Source organism: Lithobates pipiens, unplaced genomic scaffold (assembly GCF_037356315.1).
Source record: "Lithobates pipiens isolate NorthernLeopardFrog02 unplaced genomic scaffold, aLitPip1_a1.2 Scaffold_19, whole genome shotgun sequence".
Classification (NCBI taxonomy): Eukaryota; Metazoa; Chordata; class Amphibia; order Anura; family Ranidae; genus Lithobates; species Lithobates pipiens.
The window spans coordinates 596418698-596443023 of NW_027507764.1; the positions used below are offsets into that span (position 1 = coordinate 596418698).

The following is a 24326-nucleotide window of genomic DNA, read 5'->3' on the forward strand; positions in this document are numbered from 1 at the left end:
TATGATGGTGGGGGATGGTGTTCTTGGGGTCATAGGTCCTCCATGTATGACGGTGGGGGATGGTGTTCTTGGGGTCATAGGACCTCCATGTATGATGGTGGGGGATGGTGTTCTTGGGGTCATAGGTCCTCCATGTATGATGGTGGGGGATGGTGTTCTTGGGGTCATAGTTCCTCCATGTATGACGGTGGGGGATGGTGTTCTTGGGGTCATAGGACCTCCATGTATGACGGTGGGGGATGGTGTTCTTGGGGTCATAGGACCTCCATGTATGACGGTGGGGGATGGTGTTCTTGGGGTCATAGGTCCTCCATGTATGACGGTGGGGATGGTGTTCTTGGGGTCATAGGTCCTCCATGTATGACGGTGCGGATGGTGTTCTTGGGGTCATAGGTCCTCCATGTATGACGGTGGGGGATGGTGTTCTTGGGGTCATAGGTCCTCCATGTATGATGGTGGGGGATGGTGTTCTTGGGGTCATAGGTCCTCCATGTATGACGGTGGGGGATGGTGTTCTTGGGGTCATAGGACCTCCATGTATGACGGTGGGGGATGGTGTTCTTGGGGTCATAGGACCTCCACGTATGACGGTGGGGGATGGTGTTCTTGGGGTCATAGGTCCTCCATGTATGAAGGTGGGGGATGGTGTTCTTGGGGTTATAGGACCTCCATGTATGACGGTGGGGGATGGTGTTCTTGGGGTTATAGGTCCTCCATGTATGACGGTGGGGATGGTGTTCTTGGGGTCATAGGTCCTCCATGTATGACGGTGGGGGATGGTGTGCTTGGGGTCATAGGTCCTCCATGTATGACGGTGGGGGATGGTGTTCTTGGGGTCATAGGACCTCCATGTATGATGGTGGGGGATGGTGTTCTTGGGGTCATAGGACCTCCATGTATGATGGTGGGTGATGGTGTTCTTGGGGTCATAGGTCCTCCATGTATGACGGTGGGGGATGGAGTTCTTGGGGTCATAGGACCTCCATGTATGATGGTGGGGGATGGTGTTCTTGGGGTCATAGGTCCTCCATGTATGACGGTGGGGGATGGTGTTCTTGGGGTCATAGGTCCTCCATGTATGACGGTGGGGGATGGTGTTCTTGGGGTCATAGGTCCTCCATGTATGAAGGTGGGGGATGGTGTTCTTGGGGTCATAGGTCCTCCATGTATGAAGGTGGGGGGTGGTGTTCTTGGGGTCATAGGACCTCCATGTATGACGGTGGGGGATGGTGTTCTTGGGGTCATAGGACCTCCATGTATGACGGTGGGGGATGGTGTTCTTGGGGTCATAGGTCCTCCATGTATGACGGTGGGGGATGGTGTTCTTGGGGTCATAGGACCTCCATGTATGATGGTGGGGGATGGTGTTCTTGGGGTCATAGGTCCTCCATGTATGATGGTGGGGGATGGTGTTCTTGGGGTCATAGGACCTCCATGTATGATGGTGGGGGATGGTGTTCTTGGGGTCATAGGACCTCCATGTATGACGGTGGGGGGTGGGGTTCTTGGGGTCATAGGTCCTCTATGTATGACGGTGGGGATGGTGTTTTCGGGGTCATAGGACCTCCATGTATGACGACGGGGGATGGTGTTCTTGGGGTCATAGGACCTTCATGTATGATGGTGGGGGATGGTGTTCTTGGGGTCATAGGTCCTCCATGTATGACGGTGGGGGATGGTGTTCTTGGGGTCATAGGACCTCCATGTATGATGGTGGGGGATGGTGTGATGGTGTTCTTGGGGTCATAGGACCTCCATGTATGACGGTGGGGGATGGTGTTCTTGAGGTCATAGGTCCTCCATGTATGACGGGGGGGATGGTGTTCTTGGGGTCATAGGTCCTCCATGTATGACGGGGGGGATGGTGTTCTTGGGGTCATAGGTCCTCCATGTATGATGGTGGGGGAAGGTGTTCTTGGGGTCATAGGACCTCCATGTATGATGGTGGGGGAAGGTGTTCTTGGGGTCATAGGACCTCCATGTATGACGGTGGGGGATGGTGTTCTTGGGGTCATAGGTCCTCCATGTATGACGATGGGGGATGGTGTTCTTGGGGTCATAGGACCTTCATGTATGATGGTGGGGGATGGTGTTCTTGGGGTCATAGGTCCTCCATGTATGACGGTGGGGGATGGTGTTCTTGGGGTCATAGGTCCTCCATGTATGACGGTGGGGGATGGTGTTCTTGGGGTTATAGGTCCTCCATGTATGACGGGGGGGATGGTGTTCTTGGGGTCATAGGACCTCCATGTATGATGGTGGGGGAAGGTGTTCTTGGGGTCATAGGACCTCCATGTATGACGGTGGGGGATGGTGTTCTTGGGGTCATAGGTCCTCCATGTATGACGGTGGGGGATGGTGTTCTTGGGGTCATAGGTCCTCCATGTATGATGGTGGGGGATGGTGTTCTTGGGGTCATAGGACCTCCATGTATGATGGTGGGGGAAGGTGTTCTTGGGGTCATAGGACCTTCATGTATGATGGTGGGGGATGGTGTTCTTGGGGTCATAGGTCCTCCATGTATGACGATGGGGGATGGTGTTCTTGGGGTCATAGGACCTTCATGTATGACGGGGGGGATGGTGTTCTTGGGGTCATAGGACCTCCATGTATGATGGTGGGGGAAGGTGTTCTTGGGGTCATAGGACCTTCATGTATGATGGTGGGGGATGGTGTTCTTGGGGTCATAGGTCCTCCATGTATGACGATGGGGGATGGTGTTCTTGGGGTCATAGGACCTTCATGTATGATGGTGGGGGATGGTGTTCTTGGGGTCATAGGTCCTCCATGTATGACGGTGGGGGATGGTGTTCTTGGGGTCATAGGACCTCCATGTATGATGGTGGGGGATGGTGTGATGGTGTTCTTGGGGTCATAGGACCTCCATGTATGACGGTGGGGGATGGTGTTCTTGGGGTCATAGGTCCTCCATGTATGACGGTGGGGGATGGTGGGGGCACAGTGGCGGCAGTTGATGGGGGGGCACAGTGGCGGCAGTTGATGGGGGGGCACAGTGGCGGCAGTTGATGGGGGGCACAGTGGCGGCAGTTGATGGGGGGCACAGTGGCGGCAGTTGATGGGGGGGCATAGTGGCGGCAGTTTATGGGGGGCACAGTGGCGGCAGTTGATGGGGGGGCACATTGGCGGCAGTTTATGGGGGGGCCAGTTGATGGGGGGCACAGTGGCGGCAGTTGATGGGGGGCACAGTGGCGGCAGTTGATGGGGGGGCAGAGTGGCGGCAGTTTATGGGGGGCACAGTGGCGGCAGTTGATGGGGGGGCACAGTGGCGGCAGTTGATGGGGGTGCACAGTGGCGGCAGTTGATGGGGGGGCACAGTGGCGGCAGTTGATGGGGGGGCACAGTGGCGGAAGTTGATGGGGGGGCACATTGGCGGCAGTTTATGGGGGGGCCAGTTGATGGGGGGCACAGTGGCGGCAGTTGATGGGGGGCACAGTGGCGGCAGTTGATGGGGGGGCAGAGTGGCGGCAGTTTATGGGGGGCACAGTGGCGGCAGTTGATGGGGGGGCACAGTGGCGGCAGTTGATGGGGGTGCACAGTGGCGGCAGTTGATGGGGGTGCACAGTGGCGGCAGTTGATGGGGGGGCACAGTGGCGGCAGTTGATGGGGGGGCACAGTGGCGGAAGTTGATGGGGGGGCACAGTGGCGGCAGTTGATGGGGGGGCACAGTGGCGGCAGTTGATGGGGGGGCACAGTGGCGGCAGTTTATGGGGGGCACAGTGGCGGCAGTTGATGGGGGGGGCACAGTGGCGGCAGTTGATTGGGGGGCACAGTGGCGGCAGTTTATGGGGGGCACAGTGGCGGCAGTTGATGGGGGGGCACAGTGGCGGCAGTTGATGGGGGTGCACAGTGGCGGCAGTTGATGGGGGGGCACAGTGGCGGCAGTTGATGGGGGGGCACAGTGGCGGCAGTTGATGGGGGGGCACAGTGGCGGCAGTTGATGGGGGGGCACAGTGGCGGCAGTTGATGGGGGGGCACAGTGGCGGCAGTTGATGGGGGGGGCACAGTGGCGGCAGTTGATGGGGGGGGCACAGTGGCGGCAGTTGATTGGGGGGCACAGTGGCGGCAGTTTATGGGGGGCACAGTGGCAGGAGTTTATGGGGGGCACAGTGGCGGCAGTTGATGGGGGGGCACATTGGCGGCAGTTTATGGGGGGGCCAGTTGATGGGGGGCACAGTGGCGGCAGTTGATGGGGGGCACAGTGGCGGCAGTTGATGGGGGGGCACAGTGGCAGGAGTTTATGGGGGGCACAGTGGCGGCAGTTTATGGGGGGCACAGTGGCGGCAGTTTATGGGGGGGCCAGTTGATGGGGGGGCACAGTGGCGGCAGTTGATGGGGGGGCACAGTGGCGGCAGTTGATGGGGGGGCACAGTGGCGGCAGTTGATGGGGGGGCACAGTGGCGGCAGTTTATGGGGGGCACAGTGGCGACAGTTTATGGGGGGCACAGTGGCGGCAGTTGATGGGGGGGCACATTGGCGGCAGTTTATGGGGGGGCCAGTTGATGGGGGGCACAGTGGCGGCAGTTGATGGGGGGCACAGTGGCGGCAGTTGATGGGGGGCACAGTGGCGGCAGTTGATGGGGGGGCACAGTGGCAGGAGTTTATGGGGGGCACAGTGGCGGCAGTTTATGGGGGGCACAGTGGCGGCAGTTTATGGGGGGGCCAGTTGATGGGGGGGCACAGTGGCGGCAGTTGATGGGGGGCACAGTGGCGGCGCAGTTGAAGGGGGGCACAGTGGCGGCAGTTGATGGGGGCACAGTGGCGGCAGTTGATGGGGGGCACTTAGCGGCAGTTTATGGGGGGGCCAGTTGATGGGGGGCACTGTGGCGGCAGTTGATGGGGGGGGCACAGTGGCGGCAGTTGATGGGGGGCACAGTTGATGGGGGGCACAGTGTCGGCAGTTGATGGGGGGCACAGTGTCGGCAGTTGATGGGGGGCACAGTGGCGGCAGTTGATGGGGGGCACAGTTGATGGGGGGGGGCACAGTGGCGGCAGTTGATGGGGGGGGCACAGTGGCGGCAGTTGATGGGGGGGCACAGTGGCGGCAGTTGATGGGGGGGGCACAGTGGCGGTAGTTTATGGGGGGGCACAGTGGCGGCAGTTGATGAGGGGCACAGTGGCGGCAGTTGATGGGGGGCACAGTGGCGGCAGTTGATGGGGGGGCACAGTGGCGGCAGTTTATGGGGGGCACAGTGGCGGCAGTTGATGGGGGGGGCACAGTGGCGGCAGTTGATTGGGGGGCACAGTGGCGGCAGTTTATGGGGGGCACAGTGGCGGCGCAGTTGAAGGGGGGCACAGTGGCGGCAGTTGATGGGGGCACAGTGGCGGCAGTTGATGGGGGGCACTTAGCGGCAGTTGATGGGGGGCACTGTGGCGGCAGTTGATGGGGGGGGCACAGTGGCGGCAGTTGATGGGGGGCACAGTTGATGGGGGGCACAGTGTCGGCAGTTGATGGGGGCACAGTGTCGGCAGTTGATGGGGGGCACAGTGGCGGCAGTTGATGGGGGGCACAGTTGATGGGGGGGGCACAGTGGCGGCAGTTGATGGGGGGGCACAGTGGCGGCAGTTGATGGGGGGGCACAGTGGCGGCAGTTGATGGGGGGGGCACAGTGGCGGTAGTTTATGGGGGGGCACAGTGGCGGCAGTTGATGAGGGGCACAGTGGCGGCAGTTGATGGGGGGGGGGTGCACAGTGGCGGCAGTTGATGGGGGGGTGCACAGTGGCGGCAGTTGATGGGGGCACAGTGGCGGCAGTTGATGGGGGGCACAGTGGCGGCAGTTGATGGGGGGCACAGTGGCGGCAGTTGATGGGGGGCACAGTGGCGGCAGTTGATGGGGGGGCATAGTGGCGGCAGTTTATGGGGGGCACAGTGGCGGCAGTTGATGGGGGGGCACATTGGCGGCAGTTTATGGGGGGGCCAGTTGATGGGGGGCACAGTGGCGGCAGTTGATGGGGGGCACAGTGGCGGCAGTTGATGGGGGGGCACAGTGGCGGCAGTTGATGGGGGGGCACAGTGGCGGCAGTTTATGGGGGGCACAGTGGCGGCAGTTGATGGGGGGGCACAGTGGCGGCAGTTGATGGGGGTGCACAGTGGCGGCAGTTGATGGGGGGGCACAGTGGCGGCAGTTGATGGGGGGGCACAGTGGCGGAAGTTGATGGGGGGGCACAGTGGCGGCAGTTGATGGGGGGGCACAGTGGCGGCAGTTGATGGGGGGGCACAGTGGCGGCAGTTTATGGGGGGCACAGTGGCGGCAGTTTATGGGGGGCACAGTGGCGGCAGTTGATGGGGGGGGCACAGTGGCGGCAGTTGATTGGGGGGCACAGTGGCGGCAGTTTATGGGGGGCACAGTGGCGGCAGTTGATGGGGGGGCACATTGGCGGCAGTTTATGGGGGGGCCAGTTGATGGGGGGGCACAGTGGCGGCAGTTGATGGGGGGCACAGTGGCGGCAGTTGATGGGGGGGCACAGTGGCAGGAGTTTATGGGGGGCACAGTGGCGGCAGTTTATGGGGGGCACAGTGGCGGCAGTTTATGGGGGGGCCAGTTGATGGGGGGGCACAGTGGCGGCAGTTGATGGGGGGGCACAGTGGCGGCAGTTGATGGGGGGGCACAGTGGCGGCAGTTGATGGGGGGCACAGTGGCGGCAGTTTATGGGGGGCACAGTGGCGGCAGTTGATGGGGGGGCACATTGGCGGCAGTTTATGGGGGGGCCAGTTGATGGGGGGCACAGTGGCGGCAGTTGATGGGGGGCACAGTGGCGGCAGTTGATGGGGGGGCACAGTGGCAGGAGTTTATGGGGGCACAGTGGCGGCAGTTTATGGGGGGCACAGTGGCGGCAGTTTATGGGGGGGCCAGTTGATGGGGGGCACAGTGGCGGCAGTTGATGGGGGGCACAGTGGCGACAGTTGATAGGGGGGCACAGTGGCGGCGCAGTTGAAGGGGGGCACAGTGGCGGCAGTTGATGGGGGCACAGTGGCGGCAGTTGATGGGGGGCACTTAGCGGCAGTTTATGGGGGGGCCAGTTGATGGGGGGCACTGTGGCGGCAGTTGATGGGGGGGGCACAGTGGCGGCAGTTGATGGGGGCACAGTTGATGGGGGGCACAGTGTCGGCAGTTGATGGGGGGCACAGTGTCGGCAGTTGATGGGGGGCACAGTGTCGGCAGTTGATGGGGGGGCACAGTGTCGGCAGTTGATGGGGGGCACAGTGGCGGCAGTTGATGGGGGGGCACAGTGGCGGCAGTTGATGGGGGGGCACAGTGGCGGCAGTTGATGGGGGGGCACAGTGGCGGCAGTTGATGGGGGGGCACAGTGGCGGCAGTTGATGGGGGGGGCACAGTGGCGGTAGTTTATGGGGGGGCACAGTGGCGGCAGTTGATGGGGGGGGGGGGTGCACAGTGGCGGCAGTTGATGGGGGGGGTGCACAGTGGCGGCAGTTGATGGGGGGCACAGTGGCGGCAGTTGATGGGGGGGCACAGTGGCGGCAGTTGATGGGGGGCACAGTGGCGGCAGTTGATGGGGGGCACAGTTAATGGGGGGCACAGTGGCGGCAGTTGATGGGGGGGCACAGTGGCGGCAGTTGATGGGGGGGGCACAGTGGCGGTAGTTTATGGGGGGGCACAGTGGCGGCAGTTGATGAGGGGCACAGTGGCGGCAGTTGATGGGGGGGGGGCACAGTGGCGGCAGTTGATGGGGGGGGGGCACAGTGGCGGCAGTTGATGGGGGGCACAGTGGCGGCAGTTGATGGGGGGGCACAGTTGATGGGGGGCACAGTGGCGGCAGTTGATGGGGGGGGCACAGTGGCGGCAGTTGATGGGGGGCACAGTGGCGGCAGTTGATGGGGGGCACAGTTGATGGGGGGGCACAGTGGCGGCAGTTGATGGGGGGGGGGTGCACAGTGGCGGCAGTTGATGGGGGGGTGCACAGTGGCGGCAGTTGATGGGGGGGGTGCACAGTGGCGGCAGTTGATGGGGGGCACAGTTGATGGGGGCACAGTGGCGGCAGTTGATGGGGGGCACAGTTGATGGGGGGGCACAGTTGATGGGGGGGCACAGTTGATGGGGGGCACAGTGGCGGCAGTTGATGGGGGGCACAGTGGCGGCAGTTGATGGGGGGCACAGTTGATGGGGGGCACAGTTGATGGGGGGCACAGTGGCGGCAGTTGATGGGGGGCACAGTGGCGGCAGTTGATGGGGGGCACAGTTGATGGGGGGCACAGTTGATGGGGGGCACAGTGGCGGCAGTTGATGGGGGGCACAGTGGCGGCAGTTGATGGGGGGCACAGTGGCGGCAGTTGATGGGGGGCACAGTGGCGGCAGTTGATGGGGGGGCACAGTTGATGGGGGGCACAGTTGATGGGGGGGCACAGTTGATGGGGGGCACAGTGGCGGCAGTTGATGACGTCTTCAGTGTGTGCCCCTCGCCCTCCTCTGGTGCTCTGTGTCCTGTGATGTTCTCCAGGAAAAGGATTTTACAAATCTTATTATTTCCCTCATTAAAATGTCTCCAATTCAAAACTTTTCTGAAATGTTTATCTGGATATTTTTGTTGTTTTTCTCTCTTTTATAATAAACCGACCAATAAAATTATAGACGATCGTTTCTTTATCACATAATCAGCAGCCGATCGAATGCTTCTTCTTTTCCCCTCTCTGTGTACAGCACAGTGTATGGGGGGGTGTAGTGTACAGCACAGTGTATGGGGGGTGTAGTGTACAGCACAGTGTATGGGGGTGTGTAGTGTACAGCACAGTGTATGGGGGGTGTAGTGTACAGCACAGTGTATGGAGGGTGTAGTGTACAGCACAGTGTATGGGGGGTGTAGTGTACAGCACAGTGTATGGTGGGTGTAGTGTACAGCACAGTGTATGGGGGGTGTAGTGTACAGCACAGTGTATGAGGGGTGTAGTGTACAGCACAGTGTATGGTGGGTGTAGTGTACAGCACAGTGTATGGGGGGTGTAGTGTACAGCACAGTGTATGGGGGGTGTAGTGTACAGCACAGTGTATGGGGGGTGTAGTGTACAGCACAGTGTATGGGGGGGTGTAGTGTACAGCACAGTGTATGGGGGGGTGTAGTGTACAGCACAGTGTATGGGGGGGTGTAGTGTACAGCACAGTGTATGGGGGGTGTAGTGTACAGCACAGTGTATGGGGGGTGTAGTGTACAGCACAGTGTATGGGGGGTGTAGTGTACAGCACAGTGTATGGGGGGTGTAGTGTACAGCACAGTGTATGGGGGGTGTAGTGTACAGCACAGTGTATGGTGGGTGTAGTGTACAGCACAGTGTATGGGGGGTGTAGTGTACAGCACAGTGTATGGGGGGTGTAGTGTACAGCACAGTGTATGGAGGGTGTAGTGTACAGCACAGTGTATGGGGGGTGTAGTGTACAGCACAGTGTATGGGGGGTGTAGTGTACAGCACAGTGTATGGGGGGTGTAGTGTACAGCACAGTGTATGGGGGGTGTAGTGTACAGCACAGTGTATGGGGTGGGGTGTAGTGTACAGCACAGTGTATGGGGGGTGTAGTGTACAGCACAGTGTATGGGGGGGATGTAGTGTACAGCACAGTGTATGGGGGGTGTAGTGTACAGCACAGTGTAGGTCTGGGGTGAATCTTGCTGTCTTCTCAGACTTGGCCAGTAGGTGGAGCTCTAGGAATGGTGTCAGGAGGGATATCAGTGGGCAGATAATGATGCGATATGAGCACAGCGCCGCGCTCACTGTGGGCGATATGATGACATCACAGTGTTCTGTCTCCTCAGTTGGCGTTGGCTGCCGCTCTGCTGAACATTCAGATCCCGCTCATCCTCGGGGAGTTGGTGAATGTCGTGTCCCGCTACACCCGGGAGCATGCTGGGAACTACCTGCAGGAGGTGCGGGGCCCCGCCTTCAAACTACTCGCCCTGTACGCTGCTCAGGTGAGTGATGGGCGGAGCCTCCATGAAAAGGGGAGGGGCAGCATGCCTTCCCTAGGTAGTGTTACTTCTGTCCAACTCTTCCCCATAGATCCCCATAGGGGGGCCGTTCTTCCAGAAGAGCGTTTGTGAGGTCCGGCACTGATGGAGGGATTTGGGGTTTCCATAGCAACAGGCTGACTTTTCATTGGGGTACAACCAGCACTATATTACCAGAAGTATTGGGACACATGAAATGTAATGACGTCTTAGTCCGGAGGGGTCAATATTGAGTTGGCCCTTTGCAGCTATAAGAGCTTCACCTCTTCTGGGAAGGCCGTCCACAAGGTTTAGGAGTGGTTCCACCTACCCCCACCATACCCCCCACCTACCCCTCATCGTACCCCCCACCTACAACCACCGTACCCCCATCATTTCTGTTCCACCATACCCCCCATCATTTTTGTTCCACCCCCCCCCCCCCCCCCATCATTTGGTCCTCATACCCCTATAGAAGAAGATGGCTCCCTCTGCTGACACTCTCAGGTCAGGCAGTGCCCCATGTATGATGGTTGTGTGGTCTCTATCACTGTCTGTTCCTCTGTCAGGGCGCACTGACCAGCGGGTACATCGTTCTTCTCTCGCGGGTCGGGGAGCGAGTGGCCGGTGGGATGAGGAAAGCCTTGTTTACGTCTCTGCTGAGGTAAGTGTCCGGGAATCATCACTTACCTTCCCGCGGCGCCTGTCATCTCATTTATTTCCTCTGTGATAGGCAGGACATGGCGTTCTTCGATACGCAGAAGACCGGGCTCTTGGTGAACCGCCTCACCTCCGACGTCCAGGAGTTCAAGTCCTCCTTCAAGCAGGTCATTTCTCAGGTGAGTGTATTATAGGGGTCCCCCGTCTGCCTCTGACCTACCAAGATGGGGCTGGTGGCAGCTGTACAGGTAGAAAGGTCGGGGGTGGGGTCTGTATTCTGTTGGGTTTGTATGGGGCTGGTGGCACCTGTACAGGTAGAAGGGTTGGGGGCGGGGTCTGTATTCTGTTGGGTTTGTATGGGGCTGGTGGCACCTGTACAGGTAGAAGGGGCGGGGGTGGGGTCTGTATTCTGTTGGGTTTGTATGGGGCTGGTGGCACCTGTACAGGTAGAAGGGGTGGGGTCTGTATTCTGTTGGGTTTGTATGGGGCTGGTGGCAGCTGTACAGGTAGAAAGGTCGGGGGTGGGGTCTGTATTCTGTTGGGTTTGTATGGGGCAGGTGCCACCTGTACAGGTAGAAGGGTCGGGGTGGGGGTCTGTATTCTGTTGGGTTTGTATGGGGCTGGTGGCACCTGTACAGGTAGAAGGGGCGGGGGTGGGGTCTGTATTCTGTTGGGTTTGTATGGGGCTGGTGGCACCTGTACAGGTAGAAGGGGTGGGGTCTGTATTCTGTTGGGTTTGTATTGGGCTGGTGGCACCTGTACAGGTAGAAGGGTTGGGGGCGGGGTCTGTATTCTGTTGGGTTTGTATGGGGCTGGTGGCACCTGTACAGGTAGAAGGGTCAGGGGTGGGGTCTGTATTCTGTTGGGTTTGTATGGGGCTGGTGGCACCTGTACAGGTAGAAGGGTCGGGGTGGGGTCTGTATTCTGTTGGGTTTGTATGGGGCAGGTGGCACCTGTACAGGTAGAAGGGTTGGGGGTGGGTTCTGTATTCTGTTGGGTTTGTATGGGGCAGGTGGCACCTGTACAGGTAGAAGGGTCGGGGGTGGGGTCTGTATTCTGTTGGGTTTGTATTGGGCTGGTGGCACCTGTACAGGTAGAAGGGGCGGGGGTGGGGTCTGTATTCTGTTGGGTTTGTATGGGGCTGGTGGCACCTGTACAGGTAGAAGGGTCGGGGTGGGGTCTGTATTCTGTTGGGTTTGTATGGGGCAGGTGGCACCTGTACAGGTAGAAGGGTTGGGGGTGGGTTCTGTATTCTGTTGGGTTTGTATGGGGCAGGTGGCACCTGTACAGGTAGAAGGGTCGGGGGTGGGGTCTGTATTCTGTTGGGTTTGTATTGGGCTGGTGGCACCTGTACAGGTAGAAGGGGCGGGGGTGGGGTCTGTATTCTGTTGGGTTTTTATGGGGTTGGTGGCACCTGTACAGGTAGAAGGGTTGGGGGTGGGGTCTGTATTCTGTTGGGTTTGTATGGGGCTGGTGGCACCTGTACAGATAGAAGGGTTGGGGGCGGGGTCTGTATTCTGTTGGGTTTGTATGGGGCTGGTGGCACCTGTACAGGTAGAAGGGTTGGGGGCGGGGTCTGTATTCTGTTGGGTTTGTATGGGGCTGGTGGCACCTGTACAGGTAGAAGGGGTGGGGTCTGTATTCTGTTGGGTTTGTATGGGGCAGGTGGCACCTGTACAGGTAGAAGGGTTGGGGGTGGGGTCTGTATTCTGTTGGGTTTGTATGGGGCTGGTGGCACCTGTACAGATAGAAGGGTTGGGGGCGGGGTCTGTATTCTGTTGGGTTTGTATGGGGCTGGTGGCACCTGTACAGGTAGAAGGGTTGGGGGCGGGGTCTGTATTCTGTTGGGTTTGTATGGGGCAGGTGGCACCTGTACAGGTAGAAGGGTCGGGGGTGGGTTCTGTATTCTGTTGGGTTTGTATGAGGCTGGTGGCACCTGTACAGGTAGAAGGGTTGGGGGTGGGGTCTGTATTCTGTTGGGTTTGTATGGGGCTGGTGGCACCTGTACAGATAGAAGGGTTGGGGGCGGGGTCTGTATTCTGTTGGGTTTGTATGAGGCTGGTGGCACCTGTACAGGTAGAAGGGGCGGGGGTGGGGTCTGTATTCTGTTGGGTTTGTATGGGGCAGGTGGCACCTGTACAGGTAGAAGGGTCGGGGGTGGGTTCTGTATTCTGTTGGGTTTGTATGAGGCTGGTGGCACCTGTACAGGTAGAAGGGTTGGGGGTGGGGTCTGTATTCTGTTGGGTTTGTATGGGGCAGGTGGCACCTGTACAGGTAGAAGGGTTGGGGGTGGGGTCTGTATTCTGTTGGGTTTGTATGGTGCTGGTGGCACCTGTACAGATAGAAGGGTTGGGGGCGGGGTCTGTATTCTGTTGGGTTTGTATGGGGCTGGTGGCACCTGTACAGGTAGAAGGGTTGGGGGCGGGGTCTGTATTCTGTTGGGTTTGTATGGGGCTGGTGGCACCTGTACAGGTAGAAGGGTCGGGGGTGGGGTCTGTATTCTGTTGGGTTTGTATTGGGCTGGTGGCACCTGTACAGGTAGAAGGGTCGGGGTGAGGTCTGTATTCTGTTGGGTTTGTATGGGGCAGGTGGCACCTGCACAGGTAGAAGGGTCGGGGGTGGGGTCTGTATTCTGTTGGGTTTGTATTGGGCTGGTGGCACCTGTACAGGTAGAAGGGTCGGGGTGAGGTCTGTATTCTGTTGGGTTTGTATGGGGCAGGTGGCACCTGCACAGGTAGAAGGGTCGGGGGTGGGGTCTGTATTCTGTTGGGTTTGTATTGGGCTGGTGGCACCTGTACAGGTAGAAGGGTCGGGGTGAGGTCTGTATTCTGTTGGGTTTGTATGGGGCAGGTGGCACCTGCACAGGTAGAAGGGTCGGGTGGGGTCTGTATTCTGTTGGGTTTGTATGGGGCAGGTGGCACCTGTACAGGTAGAAGGGTCGGGGTGAGGTCTGTATTCTGTTGGGTTTGTATGGGGCAGGTGGCACCTGTACAGGTAGAAGGGTCGGGGGTGGGGTCTGTATTCTGTTGGGTTTGTATGGGGCTGGTGGCACCTGTACAGGTAGGATTGGGGGCGGGGTCTGTAGTTCAAGGACGGCCCTCTTTAGAAATATTGGCAGTGTGTAGACTGTCCTCCATGGGATTCTTCTTGTTGAGGATTTTATCATACATTGGGGGTGACTGTTGGGGGGTCTTGTCATTTTTGGGGTGACCCGTCCTGTAATTCTCCGCAGGGTCTCAGGAACAGCACTCAGACCTTGGGCTGCTTTGTGTCCCTCTATTACATCTCTCCCAAGCTGACCGGCCTGCTGGTGGTAGTGATGCCCGTGTTGGTGGGGGCCGGGGCCCTGATTGGCTCCTTCCTGCGCAGATTATCCCGCCGTGCCCAGGAGCAGGTAAGACCCCCACATTCTACGTACCCCCAGGTGGGGGCGCCATATTGTGTGTTCCTCTCCATCCCTCCAGTCATGTGATCTTTCCTCCTCTCCACCCCTCCAGTCATGTGATCTCTTTCCTCTCCAGTCATGTGATCTCTTTCCTCCTCTCCAGTCATGTGATCTCTTTCCTCCTCTCCAGTCATGTGATCTCTTTCCTCCTCTCCAGTCATGTGATCTCTTTCCTCCTCTCCAGTCATGTGATCTCTTTCCTCCTCTCCAGTCATGTGATCTCTTTCCTCTCCAGTCATGTGATCTCTTTCCTCCTCTCCAGTCATGTGATCTCTTTCCTCCTCTCCAGTCATGTGATCTCTTTCCTCTCCAGTCATGTGATCTCTTTCCTCCTCTCCAGTCATGTGATCTCTTTCCTCCTCTCCAGTCATGTGATCTCTTTCCACCTCTCCAGTCATGTGATCTCTTTCCTCCTCTCCAGTCATGTGATCTCTTTCCTTTATTCAGATTGCCAAAGCCACTGGAGTTGCAGACGAGGCTCTGGGGAACGTACGGACGGTCAGAGCGTTCGCTATGGAAGACAGAGAGGTGGAGTGAGTGTTCTCTTTATATTTAGTCTGAGTTCTCTATCATCCAATCACATTCCGGCTCTCATTGTCACGTTCCAGATTAGAGAATGTAGGGTAATGTGATTGGTCAGGACAGATACGGACGGAGTTGGGTCGGTTTTTACTGAATGGAAATTGAGTTGTTTGGAGATTTTACAATCAGATTGCATTATGTGAATTTAATTAAAGTGGAGCTCCACCCAAAGGGGGAGGCTCTGCTTATCTACCTCCCCCCCCCGGGGTACCCGGTTCTGACCAGTTTGTCCCCACCTCCTTCCCACCGCAGCCGCCCCATTCACAAAGTGCAGCGTGATTTGCGCATGCGGCTCGGGTGAGGACCCCGCGGGATCCCCGGACAGGTAAGTGCCCCAATATACAAGTCACCAGTCACAGGATTTGTAACCACTGCCGATCTTCCTCTTCTCAGGCCCCTCACTCCTGCCGAGTGTCCCCATAGTAACCATCTTTATATGGGGACACCCAAGCTGAGTCGCTGCTCTGGGTGTGTGCACGGCCCCGCACCCCCCTCTCCTCATTGGCTCACTGACTTTGATTGAAAGCAGCGGGAGCCAATGGCATCCACTGCTGTCTCAACCAATGAAGAAGGAGAGTCCCTGGACTTTGAGGCTCTCGGGCAACATCACTGGATAGAGGGGGGGGGGGCAGGTAAGAATTAGTGGTGGGGGGGCTCGGGTAAGTATGGGGGGGGCTGCACACAGAAGGCTTTTTATTGTCATACGGCGGCTGTTTGAAGGGGAATAGTATTGTTATGGCAGAAGAACGCTACCGTAACCCCCGATATCCTCTTCAACGGCAGGCGGTCCGCTTTCAGATAAGTGGTCTCTGTGGCGGATTCACCACAAGATCACTTTTATCAGGGGGCCCCCCACCACGTTGCGGTCGCCTCCATCGGAAGCAGCCAGACGATCGCGTCCTTTCCCCTGACAGGCTGGATGCCGAGTGAGAGGAAGATTCCCCCCACTCTTAAAGCAACGTTTTATTTTAACTTTTTTTTTATTTATTTTTTATTTTATTTTTTTATTATTGCATTTTAGTGTAAATATGAGATTTGAGGTCTCTCTGACCCCCCGGATCTCATATATAAGAGGACCTGTCATGCTTTTTTTCTATTACAAAGGATATTTACATTCCTTGTAATAGGAATAAAAGTGACACCTTTTTTTATTTTTTAAGAACCGTGTAAAAAATAGCGCCATCTCTGCCCGCATCCTCCACCAATTGTAAGATATCGGGGTGATTGGGTTCAAGTGGCGCATTTTTCCAGAAAACGTGCCACACCAGACTCTTTGTAATGGCAGCCCGCTTTTATTAAAGGAACAGAAAAGAAAGTTGAAGCAGTAATCTTCCCTCGCAGGGGGTTCCACCATCACTGTATACACAATTCAGCCTCCTTGCTTACTGTTTATCTGCTCAACTTCGTGCTGCTCGATCGTGGGCCACATCTGCCCCCTGCAGACACACATGTTCAGACTGCCACCTGCAACCTTAGACTCCTAGAGACCTCCTGTCTTTCTTCTGGAGTCATCTCCACCTGGGACCCTCCCGACCCCCTTAGACCAGGCCCCCCGTCTGTAGGGTGGAGCCGTCCCTACCTGGGACCCTCCCGCCCTCCTAGACCAGGCCTCCTGCCTGTATGGTGGAGCCGTCTTCACCTGGGACCCTCCCGACCTCCTAGACCAGGCCTCCCGTCTGTAGGGTGGAGTCGTCTCCACCTGGGACCCTCCTGACCCCCTAGACCAGGCCTCCTGTCTGTAGGGTGGAGCCGTCTCCACCTGGGACCCTCCCGACCTCCTAGACCAGGCCTCCCGTCTGTAGGGTGGAGTCGTCTCCACCTGGGACCCTCCTGACCCCCTAGACCAGGCCTCCTGTCTGTAGGGTGGAGCCGTCTCCACTTGGGACCCTCCCGACCTCCTAGACCAGGCCTCCCGTCTGTAGGGTGGAGTCGTCTCCACCTGGGACCCTCCTGACCTCCTAGACCAGGCCTCCCGTCTGTAGGGTGGAGCCGTCTCCACCTGGGACCCTCCCGACCTCCTAGACCAGGCCTCCCGTCTGTAGGATGGAGTCGTCTCCACCTGGGACCCTCCTGATCCCCTAGACCAGGCCCCCCCTGTCTGTAGGGTGGAGCCGTCTCCACCTGGGACCCTCCCGACCCCTAGACCAGGCCTCCCGTCTGTAGGGTGGAGCCGTCTCCACCTGGGACCCTCCCGACCCCTAGACCAGGCCTCCCGTCTGTAGGGTGGAGCCGTCTCCACCTGGGACCCTCCCGCCCTCCTAGACCAGGCCTCCCGTCTGTAGGGTGGAGCCGTCTCCACCTGGGACCCTTCCGCCCTCCTAGACCAGGCCTCCCGTCTGTAGGGTGGAGCCGTCTCCACCTGGGACCCTCCCACCCTCCTAGACCAGGCCTCCCGTCTGTAGGGTGGAGCCGTCTCCACCTGGGACCCTCCCACCCTCCTAGACCAGGCCTCCCGTCTGTAGGGTGGAGCCGTCTCCACCTGGGACCCTCCCACCCTCCTAGACCAGGCCTCCTGTCTGTAGGGTGGAGACGTCTCCACCTGGGACCCTCCCGACCTCCTAGACCAGGCCTCCCGTCTGTAGGGTGGAGCAGTCTCCACCTGGGACCCTCCCGACCCCTAGACCAGGCCTTCCGTCTGTAGGGTGGAGCCGTCTCCACCTGGGACCCTCCCACCCTCCTAGACCAGGCCTCCCGTCTGTAGGGTGGAGCCGTCTCCACCTTGGACCCTCCTGACCCCCTAGACCAGGCCTCCCGTCTGTAGGGTGGAGTCGTCTCCACCTGGGACCCTCCTGACCCCCTAGACCAGGCCTCCTGTCTGTAGGGTGGAGCCGTCTCCACCTGGGACCCTCCTGACCCCCTAGACTAGGCCTCCCGCCTGTAGGGTGGAGCCGTCTCCACCTGGGACCCTCCCGACCTCCTAGACCAGGCCTCCCGTCTGTAGGGTGGAGTCGTCTCCACCTGGGACCCTCCTGACCCCCTAGACCAGGCCCCCCGTCTGTCGGGTGGAGCCGTCTCCACCTGGGACCCTCCCGACCTCCTAGACCAGGCCTCCCGCCTGTAGGGTGGAGCCGTCTCCACCTGGGACCCTCCCGACCTCCTAGACCAGGCCTCCTGCCTGTAGGGTGGAGCCGTCTCCACCTGGGACCCTGCCGACCCCCTAGACCAGGCCTCCTGTCTGTAGGGTGGAGCCGTCTCCACCTGGGACCCTCCCGACCCCTAGACCAGGCCTCCCGTCTGTAGGGTGGAGCCGTCTCCACCTGGGACCCTTCCGCCCTCCTAGACCAGGCCTCCCGTCTGTAGGGTGGAGCCGTCTCCACCTGGGACCCTCCCACCCTCCTAGACCAGGCCTCCTGTCTGTAGGGTGGAGCCGTCTCCACCTGGGACCCTCCCGACCTCCTAGACCAGGCCTCCCGTCTGTAGGGTGGAGCAGTCTCCACCTGGGACCCTCCCGACCCCTAGACCAGGCCTTCCGTCTGTAGGGTGGAGCCGTCTCCACCTGGGACCCTCCCACCCTCCTAGACCAGGCCTCCCGTCTGTAGGGTGGAGCCGTCTCCACCTTGGACCCTCCTGACCCCCTAGACCAGGCCTCCCGTCTGTAGGGTGGAGTCGTCTCCACCTGGGACCCTCCTGACCCCCTAGACCAGGCCTCCTGTCTGTAGGGTGGAGCCGTCTCCACCTGGGACCCTCCCGACCCCCTAGACCAGGCCTCCTGTCTGTAGGGTGGAGCCGTCTCCACCTGGGACCCTCCTGACCCCCTAGACTAGGCCTCCCGCCTGTAGGGTGGAGCCGTCTCCACCTGGGACCCTCCCGACCTCCTAGACCAGGCCTTCCGTCTGTAGGGTGGAGCCGTCTCCACCTGGGACCCTCCCACCCTCCTAGACCAGGCCTCCCGTCTGTAGGGTGGAGCCGTCTCCACCTTGGACCCTCCTGACCCCCTAGACCAGGCCTCCTGTCTGTAGGGTGGAGCCGTCTCCACCTGGGACCCTCCCGACCCCCTAGACCAGGCCTCCTGTCTGTAGGGTGGAGCCGTCTCCACCTGGGACCCTCCTGACCCCCTAGACTAGGCCTCCCGCCTGTAGGGTGGAGCCGTCTCCACCTGGGACCCTCCCGCCCTCCTAGACCAGGCCTCCCGTCTGTAGGGTGGAGCCGTCTCCACCTGGGACCCTCCCGCCCTCCTAGACCAGGCCTCCCGTCTGTAGGGTGGAGCCGTCTCCACCTGGGACCCTCCCACCCTCCTAGACCAGGCCTCCCGTCTGTAGGGTGGAGCCGTCTCCACCTGGGACCCTCCCACCCTCCTAGACCAGGCCTCCCGTCTGTAGGGTGGAGCCGTCTCCACCTGGGACCCTCCCACCCTCCTAGACCAGGCCTCCTGTCTGTAGGGTGGAGACGTCTCCACCTGGGACCCTCCCGACCTCCTAGACCAGGCCTCCCGTCTGTAGGGTGGAGCAGTCTCCACCTGGGACCCTCCCGACCCCTAGACCAGGCCTTCCGTCTGTAGGGTGGAGCCGTCTCCACCTGGGACCCTCCCACCCTCCTAGACCAGGCCTCCCGTCTGTAGGGTGGAGCCGTCTCCACCTTGGACCCTCCTGACCCCCTAGCCCAGGCCTCCCGTCTGTAGGGTGGAGTCGCCTCCACCTGGGACCCTCCTGACCCCCTAGACCAGGCCTCCTGTCTGTAGGGTGGAGCCGTCTCCACCTGGGACCCTCCTGACCCCCTAGACTAGGCCTCCCGCCTGTAGGGTGGAGCCGTCTCCACCTGGGACCCTCCCGACCTCCTAGACCAGGCCTCCCGTCTGTAGGGTGGAGTCGTCTCCACCTGGGACCCTCCTGACCCCCTAGACCAGGCCCCCCGTCTGTCGGGTGGAGCCGTCTCCACCTGGGACCCTCCCGACCTCCTAGACCAGGCCTCCCGCCTGTAGGGTGGAGCCGTCTCCACCTGGGACCCTCCCGACCTCCTAGACCAGGCCTCCTGCCTGTAGGGTGGAGCCGTCTCCACCTGGGACCCTGCCGACCCCCTAGACCAGGCCTCCTGTCTGTAGGGTGGAGCCGTCTCCACCTGGGACCCTCCTGACCCCCTAGACTAGGCCTCCCGTCTGTCGGGTGGAGCCGTCTCCACCTGGGACCCTCCTGACCCCCTAGACCAGGCCCCTTGTCTGTCGGGGTGGAGCCGTCTCCACCTGGGACCCTCCCGACCTCCTAGACCAGGCCTCCCATCTGTAGGGTGGAGTCGTCTCCACCTGGGACCCTCCTGACCCCCTAGACCAGGCCTCCTGTCTGTAGGGTGGAGCCGTCTCCACCTGGGACCCTCCCGACCTCCTAGACCAGGCCTCCCGTCTGTAGGGTGGAGTCGTCTCCACCTGGGACCCTCCTGACCTCCTAGACCAGGCCTCCCGTCTGTAGGGTGGAGCCGTCTCCACCTGGGACCCTCCCGACCTCCTAGACCAGGCCTCCCGTCTGTAGGGTGGAGTCGTCTCCACTTGGGACCCTCCTGACCCCCTAGACCAGGCCTCCTGTCTGTAGGGTGGAGCCGTCTCCACCTGGGACCCTTCCGACCTCCTAGACCAGGCCTCCCGTTTGTAGGGTGGAGTCGTCTCCACCTGGGACCCTCCTGATCCCCTAGACCAGGCCCCCCCTGTCTGTAGGGTGGAGCCGTCTCCACCTGGGACCCTCCCGACCTCCTAGACCAGGCCTCCTGTCTGTAGGGTGGAGCCGTCTCCACCTGGGACCCTCCCGACCCCTAGACCAGGCCTCCCGTCTGTAGGGTGGAGTCGTCTCCACCTGGGACCCTCCTGATCCCCTAGACCAGGCCCCCCCTGTCTGTAGGGTGGAGCCGTCTCCACCTGGGACCCTCCCACCCTCCTAGACCAGGCCTCCTGTCTGTTGGGTGGAGCCGTCTCCACCTGGGATCCTCCCGACCTCCTAGACCAGGCCTCCCGTCTGTAGGGAGGAGCCGTGTCCAGCTGGGACCCTCCCGACCCCCTAGACCAGGCCTCCCGTCTGTAGGGAGGATCCGTCTTCACCTGGGACTCTCCCGACCCCCTAGACCAGGCCTCCCGTCTGTGGAGACGTGTCCACCTGGGACCCTCCCGCCCTCCCGCCCTCCTGCCCTCCTGCCCTCCTAGACCAGGCCTCCTGTCTGTAGGGTGGAGCCGTCTCCACCTGGGACCCTCCCGACCTCCTAGACCAGGCCTCCCGTCTGTAGGGTGGAGTCGTCTCCACCTGGGACCCTCCTTACCTCCTAGACCAGGCCTCCTGTCTGTAGGGTGGAGCCGTCTCCACCTGGGACCCTCCCGACCTCCTAGACCAGGCGTCCCATCTGTAGGGTGGAGTCGTCTCCACCTGGGACCCTCCTGACCCCCTAGACCAGGCCTCCTGTCTGTAGGGTGGAGCCGTCTCCACCTGGGACCCTCCCGACCTCCTAGACCAGGCCTCCCGTCTGTAGGGTGGAGTCGTCTCCACCTGGGACCCTCCTGACCCCCTAGACCAGGCCTCCTGCCTGTAGGGTGGAGCCGTCTCCACCTGGGACCCTCCCGACCTCCTAGACCAGGCCTCCCGCCTGTAGGGTGGAGCCGTCTCCACCTGGGACCCTCCCGACCTCCTAGACCAGGCCTCCCGCCTGTAGGGTGGAGCCGTCTTCACCTGGGACCCTCCTGCCCTCCTAGACCAGGCCTCCTGTCTGTAGGGTGGAGCCGTCTTCACCTGGGACCCTCCCGCCCTCCTAGACCAGGCCCCCCCCTGTCTGTAGGGTGGAGCCGTCTCCACCTGGGACCCTCCCGACCTCCTAGACCAGGCCTCCTGGGAGGATTATGAAGCCAGCCCACAGGTGTGTTATTAACAAGCCTTCCAAATTCGGGTGTATATTGCTAATCCACAGCATGACCTGGGGTCACCTCTCCACCTCCCCTATTCTTTGCACCCCCCATGGGGATAATTTTTTATGTAGAGTATTAAACAATTAAATTGAAATTGTATTGTATTGTGATATGAATACTTAATAGTATGTTCCTCTATCTAGCTGGCATGTATAGAAAGTCTGTCCTGATGAAGAGGACTTTGTCCAAGAAACACGTCAAGCTGTACAGACTATCATGTGCATTTCTACAGTATTGAAATCGACTGGTTTTATATACAATTGTATTTTATTGTAATCTATTGTTATATGAATTGCACTTGTCTGAATCTTATCAATTTTGAATAAATTTGATTGGACCAAAATATGTTGTGCCCTAAAAGTCCCACACCCTTCTTATTGTGATCGTTTCCATGCATCAAGTCCAGGGATGTGGCACAGAGAGTATATCCTCCTTTTCTGATTGAATAGCTCCGTATACTGTGTGTGATCTCTCTGGAATGTAAAGTGAAATCTTGTCCCCAGGTTGTACTCCATGGAAGTGGATCGGTCGGCCCGGATGAATGAAGTTCTGGGGATCGGGATCGCATTTTTCCAGGGACTCTCCAACGTCGCCCTCAACTGTAAATAATACGCCAGCGTTTTCCTCTCTGTCTCCATATATATATAGTATATACTCTGTGTGGGGTGTGCTCTGTATACCCTGTGTAATGTATGTGGGGTGTGTATACCCCGTGTGAGGTTGTATGTGGGGTGTGTATATCCCGTGTGAGGTTGTATGTGGGGTGTGTATACCCCGTGTGAGGTTGTATGTGGGGTGTGTATATCCCGAGTGAGGTTGGATGTGGGGTGTGTATACCCCGTGTGATGTATGTGGGGTGTGTATACCTCGTGTAAGGTTGGATGTGGGGTGTGTATATCCCGTGTGAGGTTGGATGTGGGGTGTGTATACCCCGTGTGAGGTTGGATGTGGGGTGTGTATATCCCGTGTGAGGTTGGATGTGGGGTGTGTATATCCCGTGTGAGGTTGGATGTGGGGTGTGTATATCCCGTGTGAGGTTGGATGTGGGGTGTGTATATCCCGTGTGAGGTTGGATGTGGGGTGTGTATATCCCGTGTAAGGTTGGATGTGGGGTGTGTATACTTCGTGTAAGGTTGGATGTGGGGTGTGTATATCCCGTGTGAGGTTGGATGTGGGGTGTGTATATCCCGTGTGAGGTTGGATGTGGGGTGTGTATATCCCGTGTGAGGTTGGATGTGGGGTGTGTATACCTCGTGTAAGGTTGGATGTGGGGTGTGTATACCCCGTGTGAGGTTGGATGTGGGGTGTGTATACCCCGTGTGAGGTTGGATGTGGGGTGTGTATATCCCATGTGAGGTTGGATGTGGGGTGTGTATATCCCATGTGAGGTTGGATGATGGGTGTGTATACCCCGTGTGATGTATGTGGGGTGTGTATACCTCGTGTAAGGTTGGATGTGGGGTGTGTATATCCCGTGTGAGGTTGGATGTGGGGTGTGTATATCCCGTGTGAGGTTGGATGTGGGGTGTGTATACCCCGTGTAAGGTTGGATGTGGGGTGTGTATACCCCGTGTGAGGTTGTATGTGGGGTGTTTATACCCCGTGTGAGGTTGTATGTGGGGTGTGTATTTCCCGTGTGAGGTTGTATGTGAGGTTTGCTCTGTTGTGTATACCCCGTGTTGGGTTCCCGGTACAGAACCTCTGTGTTTTCTCTGCAGGTATTGTCCTGGGAACCATCTTTGCCGGCGGGTCTCTGATGGCCGGGAACGAGCTCTCAGCCGGTGATCTCATGTCCTTCCTGGTGGCATCTCAGACTGTGCAGAGGTCAGTTCTCCGTCCGGGAAGTGGGGGGGGGGGGGAGGGGGTCATATTTGTAGAACATTCCCCCCCTGATTCTCCCTTTCCTCTCCCTCAGGTCCATGGCCAACATGTCGGTTCTGTTCGGCCAGGTGAGTGAAGCCAGATAGTGGAAGTGATTGTTGGGATCATTGAAGTCCAACTCCAGTCAGAAGGTTTTTCTTCAGTCCTGTCTCGTTTGAGAATCGTACAGGAAGTAAAGGGAAATCCCCAGATAATGTGGGGGCAACCCCCGAGGAAATGAGGGGAAATTCCCAGAAGATGAGGGCGATCCCCTGGGAAATTTCCACAGGAAATTAGGGAAAATCCCCCAAGAATTTGGGGAAATCTCACAGGAACTGAGATGAAACCCCCAAGGAATTAGGGGCAATCCCTCAAAAAATGAGGGGGATCCAGGAATTTGGGGAATTTCCATAGGAAATGAGATGAACCCTCTCGGAATTAATGGAACCCCAAAGAATATGAGTTACAATACCACAGTGAGGGGAAATCCTACAAAAAATGGGGGGGAGCCCTAAAAATATCAGGAGAAATCCCACAGGAAGTGAGGGGAAATCCCAAGAAAGTAGAGTAAGTTCCCAAGTAATTATGGGAAATCACACAGGAAATGAGGGTAAACACCCAGCCCCCCCCCCCCAAAGAAATATGTGGGGAAGTTCCACAGGAAATGGGGGAATCCCCTTGGAAGAAAAGGGAAATCCTGCAGGAAATGAGGGGAACCCCCCCCCCCACATTAGAGGAAATCCCACAAGAAATAAAGGGAATCCCCCAGAAAATTAGTGAAAATCTCAAGAAATTAGGGTAAATCCCCCAGGAATTAGTAAATATGACAAGAAATTAGGGAAGCTCCCCACCATATGAGGGGAAATCCTACAGGAATTGGGGGAACCCCTCAGGACTGGATTGGGGGGAAATCCCACAGGAATTGAGGGGAAATCCTGTAGAAAATGGGGAGAACCC

General features: G+C 58.9%; 1 protein-coding gene across 2 annotated transcripts in view; it reads left to right on the plus strand.

The window, feature by feature from the left end:
• Window positions 1–24326, plus strand: part of LOC143997833 (mitochondrial potassium channel ATP-binding subunit-like) — a 55239-nt gene that overhangs the window by 21975 nt on the left and 8938 nt on the right. Inside the window, exons 3-10 of one of the 2 annotated variants that reach the window (XM_077493661.1) lie at window positions 9781–9936; window positions 10521–10615; window positions 10685–10790; window positions 13844–14005; window positions 14504–14589; window positions 22013–22110; window positions 23228–23333; window positions 23425–23458. In XM_077493661.1, the coding sequence (XP_077349787.1) occupies window positions 9781–9936; window positions 10521–10615; window positions 10685–10790; window positions 13844–14005; window positions 14504–14589; window positions 22013–22110; window positions 23228–23333; window positions 23425–23458 (843 nt within the window). The remainder of the gene's footprint in view (window positions 1–9780; window positions 9937–10520; window positions 10616–10684; window positions 10791–13843; window positions 14006–14503; window positions 14590–22012; window positions 22111–23227; window positions 23334–23424; window positions 23459–24326) is intronic. The other variant, XM_077493662.1, reaches the window with a different exon arrangement.